This window comes from Taudactylus pleione, unplaced genomic scaffold (genome assembly GCF_031769625.1).
Source record: "Taudactylus pleione unplaced genomic scaffold, aTauple2 ptg000800l, whole genome shotgun sequence".
NCBI classification, from domain to species: domain Eukaryota; kingdom Metazoa; phylum Chordata; class Amphibia; order Anura; family Myobatrachidae; genus Taudactylus; species Taudactylus pleione.
In genome coordinates, this window is record NW_028285202.1 from 550,988 (window position 1) to 564,795 (window position 13,808).

Genomic DNA, 13,808 nt, shown 5'->3' on the forward strand with positions numbered 1-13,808 from the left:
TGTTATAATTTTTATATAGTGGGAGCATCCTGTGGTGTCCTGTTACTATTATTATACAGGGGGAATAGGTGTGTGATATCAACAAGTTTTGCCTGTTAAATTATTGTTGCTTTAAAAATACAGGCAGACATGCTTGAATTGCACTAATGAATGCATCCCACAGGCTATTACAAAAGCCCCAAGGTGTACCCCTAATGTAAAGCAATATTAGTAAATAAAAATATGTGAATATGCAATGAACATTTTCTTTAAAAAAAAATAAAAAGATTAAGACCTCCTATTCAGTGCCTCCACCTCACTCACTGATACATGAGAGACACGATGACCAGAAGATCCTGAAACTCGCCAACAAGATCTTTCAGGTGAGGTGACTGCTGGGAAGGGGACATTATACAGTAACACCAAGGGATGTGTCTGGGTGATGATTGGAGAGGTGACTGCTGGGAATGGGACATTATACAGTAACACCAGGGGATGTGTCTGGGTGATGACTATATCTTTGTGTGTGTCAGGTTCCTATAAGGTGTCAGGATGTCACTGTCTATGTCTCCATGCAGGAGGGGGAGTATATAGAGGAACACAGGGGTCTGTACAAGGACGTGATAATGGAGAATCACCGGCCCCTCACATCACTGGGTAAGAGGAGACTGTCATTTATTGTACAGGGGAGAGCACGTATGGGGGCCCCCTATATACATTCATCACCTGATAATCACATATATACAATGTACTCAGTCACTGTGTGTCTCCTACAGATGGACCCAGTAAGAGAAATACCCCAGAGAGATGTCTCCGTCCTCTTTATTCACAGGATTGTACAGAGGAGAATTACAGGATCCAACAGGAGCATCAGGTAGATGGGATTTAGGCTCTCAACAATATACCAAAGTGACTGTCACTATATGATCTGTAGAGCAGCTGTATGTGTCTTATTTACTGGAATTCTCCACTTAATTTGAATTGAAATCAGACATATTTAAAATGTTATTTTATTGTTTTTTGGGGGTTTCTTAGGGCAAAGGTCTGGCTGAAAATAAGGCAGAAGATACAGAGAGAGAAAAAGAGACGTATGTGACTGATATGAAGGCAGAAGATATAGAGGGAGAAGAAGAGACGTATGTGACTGATAAGGCAGAAGATATAGAGGGAGAAGAAGAGATGTATGTGACTGATATGAAGGCAGAAGATGTAGAGGGAGAAGAAGAGACGTATGTGACTGATATGAAGGCAGAAGTTATAGAGGAAGAAGAAGAGACGCATGTGACTGATAAGGCAGAAGATATAGAGGGAGAAGAAGAGATGTATGTGACTGATATGAAGGCAGAAGATCTAGAGGGAGAAGAAGAGACGTATGTGACTGATAAGGCAGAAGATATAGAGGGAGAAGAAGAGATGTATGTGACTGATATGAAGGCAGAAGATCTAGAGGGAGAAGAAGAGACGTATGTGACTGATATGAAGGCAGAAGATCTAGAGGGAGAAGAAGAGACGCATGTGACTGATATGAAGGCAGAAGATATAGAGGGAGAAGAAGAGACATATGTGACTGATATGAAGGCAGAAGGTCTAGAGGGAGAAGAAGAGACGTATGTGACTGATAATAAGGTAGAAGATATAGAGGGAGAAGAAGAGACCTATGTGACTGATATGAAGGCAGAAGAAGAGATGTATGTGAGGGGTAACTCGCAGTGTACGGAGGAGGAAATCACTACAGATATCAGCACAGGTGAATACTAAACACTTATTACAGAAAAGAGTCACATAAATAAATAGAATGCTGCATATTCATGCTCCCCTGAGCAGCAGCCATGTATTAGACACAGTGGTATCAGCCATGTATTAGACACAGTGGTATCAGCCATGTATTAGACACAGTGGTATCAGCCATGTATTAGACACAGTGGTATCAGCCATGTACTAATAAATCACAGTGAGTAAAAACATGTCCAAAGCTGATGGCGCAATACATCACTATAATGTCAGTCTATATAAAGTTTGAAAGGCAAAACTTGAAAATACCAAGTGGTCTTCTCTTAATTAGGGTTAATACTCTCCATTTGTGATAGTACAAAAGTACAGGGATTCTCTCTCACCGTCAGTAACTGCCTGTTACTGACTCTCCCACTTCATCGTAGGAGAATAACTCGCTACCTACAGCGGTGTCTAGAACCACTTACGTCTAGTTATGTGTGGTCACATTGCCGCAGCTCATTGTGGATAGTGGTGGATAATTTCCTACTGGACACTTACTATGGACTAGTTCTGTGCTTGGTAGCAGGCAGAGGGCGAACTCAGAGACACTGGCTCAACTCAGGACAGCCGGAGAACAGATAAGTCTACAGAAGTCAGATGTCATATAATCCCCAAGATAGTCCAGATTGCATATAGCAAACCATGCCTCGGTGAATGAATTGGAATCAAATTCATTTGACAGCAAGCTGTCAATTGCATTCACCCATTGAATACTGAAAACAGAGGGTTTGATTCAGTTCCGCTCGCTAGGAAGCGTTCGCACGGATTTGCATACGCTGGTTGCATGCGATGGCATCTAGCGAGCGGATCTGAATCGGGCCCAGAGTGTGGTGCATTTATGCTAAAACTTCTGACCATACCTAACTGTCACACCTGCCATTTAATATTAACCTGTCAAACTGGGACCTGGTGGGCTTCCCTTGCCAGCTGGGTCTTTTATTACCACAGCATCCGCTACCTGTTTCGCTGTGATATCTTACAAAGTATCAGCCTCTGGATGCCGGGTGGTATAATCCATCGTTTTGAGGATGAGTGCCTTCCTTAATCTACTGAGCACAAACTGGGGACCTACTATGTCCTCAGCTAATCGCTGTAAAGGTCCTTCACCCGCGATTGTATGTGTTCCCATCATTGCCCAATTCTCAAGCGATGACACAATATATGAAAGAAAACCTGGCATGAGGATTTATTTAAAAGTAAAATTTTCCAGCATGGGTGGGATTCATCTTTGTTAAGAAGAAAGAAGGCTTAGGCTCTGCAGTGATTATCGAGGCCTAAACACCAAAACATTTAAAGATCTCTACCTTTGATTTCTGATCTTTTTGACAGAATTAAAGAGGCTAAAATATTAACAAAATTAGGTCTAAGAGGTGCATCTAATCTCATTAGATTCAGATAAGTGGACGAATGGAAGGCCTTGTCGTTTAAACTGGTAGGATCCATCACGGTCCTGATTAGAAATTCTCAAATTTTCTGAATTTGCAAGCAAGCATTCGAATCTGGCTGTTTTACACTGTACACAGCTTTTAGTGACCATTTCCATCCTGAGACAACCAGATGTTATTTTTCCCTTCTACCTTGAAGTTGATGCCTCCACCATGAGAGTTGGAGCTGCTCTAAAAGACACTTCTGGAAAATGGTACCCTTGTGGCTTCTTTTCATGGAAATTTCGAGCTGTGGCGAAGAATTATGCAGTATGGGATAAAGAGCCCCTTGCTATTAAGCTAGCTTTACAGTAATAGCATCACCTCCTAGAGCAGGGGTGGGGAATCTTTTTTTATGCTGAGGGCCATTTTGACATATATAACATTATTCATGGGCCCGCTGCAGGCCACGCCCCCTCCGCGTGATGTCACACAGGTGCGGGATTACAGCAATGCACGGAGCATCCTGAGGATGCTCTGGGGGAGCTGTAAGGGCAGCGGTGTGACCATCTGAAGGATCCTAAGGACGCTCCAGGCGGCACTGCTGCATAGATTCTGGCTGCAGGGTGCCATTTTTTCTGATAGCCAGCTGAGGCTAGCAGAAAAAAGCTCTGAGGGCCAGACCAAATGATTCTGAGGGTCTTATACGTCCCCCGGGCAGGAGGTTCCCCATCCCTGTCCTAGAGGGAGCAATATTTCAAGTTACAGTGCATATCATTCATATGAATCTATTAACTTCAGCTCAATGTTTTACCCCAAGGAAGGCCAGGTAGTCATTATTCTTTAATTGATTTAACTTCGAGATCACCTACAGACCAGGCATTAAGAGCAGGAAAGCCGACACCTTCTCTACATCATTTGAGTCTTCGGATATAAAGGCGCCATGCAAAATCAAACCCATCCTTGAGCCTTCCTGTTTTGTATCAGTTCCTGTTCCGGAAAAGATTCCTTTAGAAAAGTTGTTTTTATCCCCCGAGCTACAATCTTATTGAACTGGGCTCATGCTTTCAATTTTGAAGAGCATGCCGGGGGCAAGAAAACCTTGGGACTTATTCAGAGAAGTTACTGGTGGCCTTCTATGCGCTCTGACATGAAAGACGTCGTGGTTGCTTACACTATCTGTGCATAACACAAAACTCCATCTCGAGATCCTTTAGGTCCCTTGCATCATCTTACATCTCATGACCATATGTGGACCCACATTTCCATGGACTTCATGACGATCTCTCTTCATGTCAAGGATTCAGCAAGATCTGGGTTGTTGTAGATCATTTTTCTAAAGCATCATATCTCAATCCTTTAAAGGGATTACCCTCTGCTCCTAGATTAGTGACTCTATTTGTCAAGGAAGTGTTCAGGTTACTCGAGTTTTCCCAAGGATATAGGCCCTCATTCATAGGCGCTCGCAAAATGCGAGCGGTCGCTCTGAATGTGGGCGGCCGCTTGGGTTTTGAAGTGCGGCCTCCTGGTCGCTAGCTAAGCTGTGGGTTACCACCCACAGCTTTAGTGACCGACCAGGTTGATTGTCGCGATGGTCAAGACCATCACGACCATCGGGGCTTGCGACGAGACCCTAAGGTTGGGTCTCGGCAACCGCAAGCCCTAGGGAGCTTCCTGCTCTGATCGAGCAGGAAGCTCCCCACTGACATCACTGCTGATGTCAGTGCGGCCGCCCACAAAACGGAAGGCGTTTCTTAAGGAACGCTTCCGTTTGTGAAACCACCCCCCCGCCACGCCTACAAAACGGGGCAAGCTGTTGATCAACATCGACAGCCGCCCCTTTTGTAGTGAGCTCCGGAGCGAGAGAATTTCTCTCTCGCTCCGGGGCTTGTGCACGCGCAGTGTGGCTGCTGCGCGTGCACAGGGCCTAAACATCGACACACTTGCGAGCGGGTCTGAATGAGGTCCATAGTCTCCGATCAATTCACTTTTGACGTCTTTGCAACTTTTTTGATAATAAAGTCGTCTGCATAAAACTCTACTGAGTTGAAGGCCTTGGCAGCGTCAAGAGACACCACCACTGCCCCCGGCTCTGTCCCACGATCTATTTACAAGTGACAGAACAAGCATCGGAGATGCTGGGAGGTGGATTTTCCTGGCCTAAACCCCAGTCTGAACAGGGTGAACTGTAATGACGAGCACATTAGAAACATTAAAAAAGGATTTGAGGAACATAACTTTTCGTATCATTTTAAGATCTGCCACAACAGTGACCCTACGTCACTTAAATTCATAGGAATTGAGGAGGTAATACCTAACTGGAGAGGGGGAAATTATGAACATAGAATAAATGTTGTAAGAGAGCTGAACTGGATGTATGAACTCAGAACTTTTGCACCTAAAGGACACAATTTGGACAATGAAATAAAATCCATAATCTGTAAGAAATAATCAATCACATACAGATATCAATTCATTAGTCAAGCCGTCCTACACTGGACAGATATGTAATATTTTGGATATTATGTTATAAATCATGCCTGAATTCACACCATAGACTGTACTCATGCTCATAATAGATATGATCATACAGAATATCAAGTTTATGCCATATTACCACTGAACACCTCATATTATCCTTTACAGTTATAACAATGTGTGTTGATATTCTCTTTTTATCAACACGTTCAGAATAACGCAACACACGACAACACCTTGAATTATGTCATTAATTTTTATCATTTTATTTTAATTTATTTTATTTATTTTTCATTTTCATTTTACTTCTGTTCCGTTTTATTTCATTTTATTTTTACATTTACTATTTTTAATTTTATCTATGTGTATTATTTTCATTTTTTCACTTCATTAGATAAGTTTATGTCAATACAAGTCAATTATGTTATGGAATTTATCCACAACAAGTAACATATTATGAATTATAAGTAGTATCTAAACAAGCTATCTACACAGGCCATTTCAATTATTTGATTGATTGGTAACTACACACAGCTTGAAGTGTTCACACTACTATGGAAGTCCAATTGAAGTCCACCTCATTTGCATATGACCTATCAAAGAGGAGGAGAGTTCCTTTTAATCCCCAAGATTCTGATTCCCATTATACACATGAACTCCTGGAAAAATGCCAACTAAGGCTGAAACGCGTTGGAGACCTATCAATACTCAGACACGGCCAGACTATAGAACCATTTCCCCACAGGGATTCATTGCTAGCATCCACCAATCGCAAGATCTCCATACTGTCACGTGGTACAACCCAGAAGTAGCAGACGGATCGTAGGCATACAGGAAAACGTTACCAGGAGACCAGACGCAGGAGATCCCGGAGAGGGAGGAAGAACCCGTGCCACAGGACAGCACAGCCCGCTAGAGGAAGGAGCGGTTATCGGCAAGGCGCAGGAAGGTGAGTCTCCGGTTTGAGGAGGGGGTGCACGGGGGACGGCGTCAGCGAGCCCGAGCCTTTGACATCTCCCCGTACACAGCAGCTTCTTCAATGTGCACTGCGGGCAGACCTCTGATCACAGGTGGGCTGCCGGCTAGGGCACCGGGAGTAGCAGTTTGTGTGGAGTTTCACCCTTCCATTGCCGCTACGGGTAGTACTACCTTCCTCGGGAAGAATACCCTGGGCCACCAACACTGTATGTACTTTGTACCCACAGCGGGACGCTGCTAATTACTATCAGCTTAAGACAGCTTTTTTCTTCAACACTCACTTCTACTCAGTGGAAAACTCTTGCATATCAGACTCATTAGAACGTATAGGAGTCCATGCTACATTGGATTGTTGTTCGCTTGCTAGCATTTTTTCCGTGTTGGGAGTTCTCCTGGCAGACCAATTAGTATGCCATTTTGAGATTGCATTTACCATATGCATGCGTTTATGTTTTTCAAGTATTGTTTTCATTTATGTGATTTTTTTTGTTTTCATATCAGTAAAGTGATTTTTCTTTTACATTAATCTATTCATTTACCTATATATCATCCTGTCTTTCAGCAGGACATTTAGAATATTGATTACATCTAACAGTCCTCAACTACACCTTCTATTAAGTGTGCATTATACCACACATTTCATTATTATGCACTATATCATAAAGTTCACATATTAGTTATGGTGAATAGAGCTGAGCGCATTATATCCCTTTTTTTCGAACTGTAATGACCACTTTAAGATGGTTAGCAAGTAGCCAAGATTCTGATGTCGGTGGAAAGCAAGATGGGTTTTAATGGGGCTCGGCTAATAAAGGATTTTTTACCCGGTCTAGGGAGGACTTCCACTAAGGCCTCAGACATGGACATGGGGGAGAGTCCCAGCTTCATAAAGAGCATTAAAGGTCTCCAAAAGACGAGGGACAATTCAATTTTGTTACTTTTTATACACCTCCACAGGAATCGCATCCACCCCAGGAGAATTAAAAGAGGTAAGCTCTTACGAGCAGGGCCCTCTACCCTCTTGTGCCTCTCCCTACTTTAGTTTCATCTACTTCTTACTCACCACTAGGGCACCTAACACTTGGTTGCTTATGCTCTGTGTCACGGCTGCCAACACTTGAGACTCCTGGAGGGAGGCAGGCCTACTAGGCACAATAAACTGGGGTGGTCTTAGAAATGACCTTTCCATGAAACTCAGTAGCGCAGGATAAAAGTAAAATAGAATTTATTCACATAAGAATTATAAACCGCAAGGACTCAAATAAAGTCTCAAACAGCACAGAGATTCATATATGCAACAATAAGTATAGGAGAGAAATCCCAAATATATATAAGCAGTCTTTAGCATATAAAAACTAATGTGGTAGGGAACCCCGAGTCCAGAATGAGGCTAACACCTCAGGATGACATTAAGGACCTTTGCCAGGGTAGAACCCTGTAGTAATGGAAATCCGGAGCAGAACGGGACCTGCAGAATAATATAGTTCCGGGACAGGGCCGAGCCTTGTGGAGTAGTGAAATCGGAGCAGGGTTAAGCCCTGTAAGACAATGAGATTCCAGGACAGGGTTGAGCCCTGCGGCGTGGCTAGAGTTCGGAGCGGGGTTGAGCCCCATGATGCAGAGAGGATTGTAGCAGGGTTGAGCCCCGTGATGCAGAGAAGATTGTAGCGGAGTTGAGCCCTGTGACGCGGAGAAGATTGTAGCAGGGTTGAGCCCCGTGACGCGGAGAAGATTGTAGCGAGGTCGAGCCCCATGATGTGGAGAAGATTGTAGCGGGGTTGAGACCCGTGATGCGGAGAAGATTGTAGCGGGGTTGAGCCCCGGGATGCGGAGAAGATTGTAGCGGGGTTGAGCCCCGTGATGCAGAGAAGATTGTAGCAGGGTTCGGAGCGGTGTTGAGCCCCGTGATGCAGAGATGACACTGTAACGGTGCAGTTGACAACTGTAACAAGGATGAGTTCAATATCCACAGGAACGGAAAGACAACAGGCAAAGTAAATAGTGCAGCAAAATGGTGAAACTGCAGTGATGGAGCAATCAGCAATACTTAGGCAATAGGAATGCTGGGCCCTGTAGTGCAGCGGGTGACTGACATCAGAAGTTCATCTGGAATACAACAAAGTCCACAGCAATCCACAGGCACAGCGGGGATCTGGCAGGAGTCCAAGAAAAGACCTGAAAGCAACGTTGCACAGACACTGAGACACAGTTAGTAACAGGCTTTATACTAGAGGTCTGTGATCCATAAGAAGTTTCAGAACATGTGACCCAAATGGAATCAGGTTTGAAATAATGAGCAATCTAGGAATCCCACAACCTGACGACACCTGGGAAACAGATGATCACTTTAACACTCTATCCCCTGAATGAGAAGCATGCAGGCAAGCAGGATAGCTCCTCCAACGACCACAATGGAACTTTGGCAAAAGTAGTCTATCTTTATGTACTGAAATAGTCGCAGTCCTGACACTCTGTTGCTTATGGTCGCTAATGTAGTAATATATATTATCCATGTTCTGGTTCTGTATTGTATTGTTCTGTAAGTCGCTTGTCTACAACTTGTTTATGTACTTTGTAAGGCGCTGTGGAACATTTGTGGCGCCATATAAATAAATGATAATAATAATAATGGCCAAGTCTAATGGGGGGCATCCACTAGACGATTTTATCCCTGTCCAACCTCTTAACGATTTTCCCTTGAAGTTTCCCTTGAAATTTGATCTTCCACTCTGAACAATTTACAAAAGATCTAACGATAAACTATGTTGTTTTCAATCTGTGATTGAGAGCTTTCAGCTATAGTGGGCACACAGTGGTTCATCGTTTGATCGTTCAGCGTGAACGATGTGTAAACGATTTGTAAGCAATCAAGTGAAATTGACCTGCATGTTCAGTCGATGGAGGAGACGATCAAACGACCAACGGGAGCGCGCATTGTACAGCGTTAGAAACAATTACTGCAGGATTTGCAAACGATTTTTAAACGATATCGTTATCGTTCAATCGTCTGCTAAAATCGTCTAGTGAATGCCCCCCACTACTCTTCCACAGTAAAAGGGGCATCGAGAAAATCTACTGGCGCTTTCCTCCTTATCTAGATAAGCCAGATAACTGTCCCTGAGATCCATTTATCTCCCTTTTTAATGAGCGTACTGTAAACAAACCAAAAAACTTCAAAAAGGAACATATAAGAGATGTCTCATTATATACAGTACTTCGTAAATATGGCACCGTTAGTCTTTCCTGCTTTCCCTATCATGCTATGGGTTACTTATACTTCTTCACTGTGTGTCTCCTACAGATGGAGCCAGTAACAGAAATACCCCAGAGAGATGTCCCCGTCCTCTTTATTCACAGGATTGTACAGAGGAGAATCACAGGATCCCACAGGAGCATCAGGTTGGTGGGATTTAAGGTCTCACCAATATACCACAGTGACTGTCACTATATGATCTGTATAGAAACTGTGGCCCTGATTCAGAGCCGGACGCTCTGACAGCGCGCTCACTCTGAATCAGGGCCGGCCTTCCTGTTTTTTAGAGCGGCCTCCTGGCCGCTCGCATAGCTGTGGGTGACCACCCACAGCTATAGCGAGCAGCCAGGAAGATGGTCGCGATGGTCCAGACCATCGTGACCATCGGGCTTGCGACGAGACCCTTGTGGTAGGGTCTCGTGGCTGCAAGCCCCAGAGAGATTTCGGCTCTAACAGAGCCGATATCTCTCCCACTGACATCACTCGTGATGTCAGTGGGGCCCCCCCCCAAACGGAGGCGTTCACATGGGAACGCCTCCGTTTGGGAAGCCACTCCCCCGGCCTGCCCACCAAAGGGGACGTGCTGTCACTCAACATCGACAGCATGCCCCCTTTGTAGCGAGACCCGGAGCGACGGTTTGCCTGTCGCTATCCGGGTCTCGCGCATGCGCACGACGGAGCCGGCTCCGTCATGCGCACTGGGCCACCATCGACCCGCTTGCGAGCGCATATCGCTCGCGAGCGGGTCTGAATCAGGCCCTGTGTGTGTGTCGAAGTTAGACAGTTGATACTGAGTATGCAGACACTGTAAGGTCATACATTGGATGCCGACCTGCTAATAATGAGATCTACCATCATGTTTGAGGATGTAAAGCCGACATTGTTAGAAATTCACTTGATTAGCAGGTCGGCATCCTGTGTTCGTGCTTACAGTGTCTGCATTGTCAGTATAGACTTTTTAACTGTCGAAATGGAAATGGCACACATAGGGAGGCCAATCCCGGGGAGTGTTTTTCAATCCCGGGATTCGGGACTGAAAAACCCAGGATTGGCTTACTTTTTAAAAAAAATGTCCCTCCCCCATCCCCCCTGCACAGCCCCCATGGTGACTTACCGGGCAGCGGGGGTTTGACGTCAGATGACAGAGTTTATGGATTAGAGGAGCGGGTCGGCAAGCGGGCGCTCCAGCCGGCACAGGGCTGCACAGCATGAAGTGAGAACAGAGGTCACGTTGCGCAGCGCTGCGTCAGCTCGCCCACCCACCTCACTGCTGCCCGGCTTTCCTCCTAGTCACCGCTAGAAAGGGCAAATCCCAAATTCAATCCCGGCCACTTTTAGGCCAAAATCCCGGGATCCCGTCGATCCCAATCCCAGGATTAGCCTTCATAATTCGGCCTAATTTTTTCAGTCCTGGGATACACAGAATTGAGTTAATAAATTAAAATATTATTCATGCCTTTGCTTCTGGATCTTATATCATTGGCCCAGAAGCATGGCCCACAAGAAAATAAGTAAAACTATCATGGCCCCCAGCCCCCCACAGGAATAAAATAACTTTCCCCACCCCACCTCACCCCAGCCCAGCCAGCCTTGCCTCACACTAAGAAAAACCAGTCAATTGACTCCTCAATCCTCCTCTAGAGTCCACTCCAGTTGAAGAACAGTCTCTGGAGCAGCACATGCAGCCTCCTCCACTTCAGCAATCACTGGCAGACAGTCCACTCAGCGGGTCAACACAGCACAGTGTGGAGAGTGCAGGCAGGGCCAGCCCAGGCGCTCACAGTGACTCCCAGTCCTCCTCTACAGCACAGAGAGCAGTGCCAGTGACCGTCCCACTCCGAGTCCGGCCTCAGGCTCCGCTTAGACAGTGTGACACTCACTGTCACCATGCAGCCGCAGCACTGACATGGCACCAGCAGGGGCAGACAGACCTACTCGGACGGGCGCGGCTGTAGAAAGGGTGGGCTGGCGTGGGGCTGCGCAGCGTGACCTCTGACATCATGGGCAGCCGCACAGCCCGCTGTTCTCAGCGCTGCCCAGCTGAAAACAAATGTGTGCATGCGCACTGTAATCCTGTAAATCCCAGGACTCAAATCCTAGCGTTGTTAGGCCAAAATCCCAGGATCCCAACAATGCAGGGATTGGCCTCTCTACCTGTGTTTTATTATATTCTACTCTATAACCTCACTTACTGAAATCAGACATAACAAACGTTTTATTTTATTATTGTGTCTTAATAAGGGTGAAAAATTTACTAATGTTAAAGTAGAGGATATAACAGGACCAGCACAGAAGTATGTGACTGATATTAAGGTAAAAGATATAAAACAAGAAGAAGAGACGTATGTGACCTGTGATCAGCAGTGTAAGGAGGAGGAAATCCCTACAGATATCAGTACAGGTGAGTAATAATCACTTATTACAGAATAGAGTCACCTATTCACATACATACGCTTAGTCACTACAACAATCTCTTATCCTACATCAGCCCCTATTATACTCCTGCTCTCCCCCTCATATCATGTCACTGTGTGTTACCAGCCCAGGGATCTGACCATTCTCCTCCCCACACTCTCTGGTGTATCTCATACATCAGGAGCCATCAGCCTCTATTATACTCCTGCTCTCCCCCTCACATCATGTCACTGTGTGTTACTAGCCCAGAGATCTGACCAGTCTCCTCCCCACACTCTCTGGTGTATCTCATACATCAGGAGCCATCAGCCCCTATTACACTCCTGCTCTCCTCCTCACATCATGTCGCTGTGTGTTACCAGCCCAGAGATCTGACCAGTCTCCTCCCCACACTCTCTGGTGTATCTCATACATCAGGAGCCGCCAGCCCCTATTATACTCCTGCTCTCCCCCTCACATCATGTCACTGTGTGTTACCAGCCCAGAGATCTGACCAGTCTCCTCCCCTCACTCTCTGGTGTATCTCATACATCAGGAGCCATCAGCCACTATTATACTCCTGCTCTCCCCCTCACATCATGTCACTGTGTGTTACTAGCCCAGAGATCTGACCAGTCTCCTCCCCACACTCTCTGGTGTATCTCATACATCAGGAGCCATCAGCCCCTATTACACTCCTGCTCTCCTCCTCACATCATGTCGCTGTGTGTTACCAGCCCAGAGATCTGACCAGTCTCCTCCCCACACTCTCTGGTGTATCTCATACATCAGGAGCCGCCAGCCCCTATTATACTCCTGCTCTCCCCCTCACATCATGTCACTGTGTGTTACCAGCCCAGAGATCTGACCAGTCTCCTCCCCACACTCTCTGGTGTATCTCATACATCAGGAGCCGCCAGCCCCTATTATACTCCTGCTCTCCCCCTCACATCATGTCACTGTGTGTTACCAGCCCAGAGATCTGACCAGTCTCCTCCCCACACTCTCTGGTGTATCTCATACATCAGGAGCCATCAGCCCCTATTATACTCCTGCCCTCCCCCTCACACCATGTTACTGTGTTATATTAGAAGCCACATTTTATCTCTTCACAAGACTATTATTTTTTTGTTTTCTAAATGTATCAATGTAATAACTGTTTGCAGTTTGCTAATAAAAGTGAAACAACTGAACATCTTGAACTCGGTAATAGTATTTGTTATATATAAATAAAAAATGTCTATTTCCATACATTAATTTCCAGCAGATGGATGCACAAGCAAGAAGACCTTGGAGGGAGATTTGCGTTTTGAAATACAAGATGACATCACACAGGATTCTCCAGGAGACATCCCCATTACTCATAATATACATCCAGTCCTTCACATTGCAGATATATCATCTGGTCCCTCTAATCATCAGGAATGTTCCCCTGATAACGCCGATGTAGCAACACACAGTACAGCTCACAGAGGTGACAAGACCTTTCCCTGTTCTGTGTGTGGAGAATGTTTCACAAGGAAATCACTTCTTCTTATACATCGTAGAAGCCACACAGGTGCAAAACTCTTTCCATGCTCCGAGTGTGG

General features: G+C 45.4%; 2 protein-coding genes across 2 annotated transcripts in view; both read left to right on the forward strand.

Annotated features, from left to right (window-relative positions):
• Positions 1-13,808, forward strand: part of LOC148474900 (uncharacterized) — a 137,544-nt gene that overhangs the window by 123,153 nt on the left and 583 nt on the right.
• Positions 326-13,766, forward strand: LOC148474903 (uncharacterized). Its single transcript, XM_088457972.1, has 8 exons — positions 326-362; positions 558-636; positions 756-853; positions 1,243-1,726; positions 9,874-9,971; positions 12,067-12,226; positions 13,484-13,665; positions 13,740-13,766. Exons 2-8 carry the CDS (start codon positions 606-608, stop codon positions 13,764-13,766), a joined length of 1,080 nt encoding a protein of 359 aa, XP_088314098.1. The 5' UTR covers positions 326-362; positions 558-605.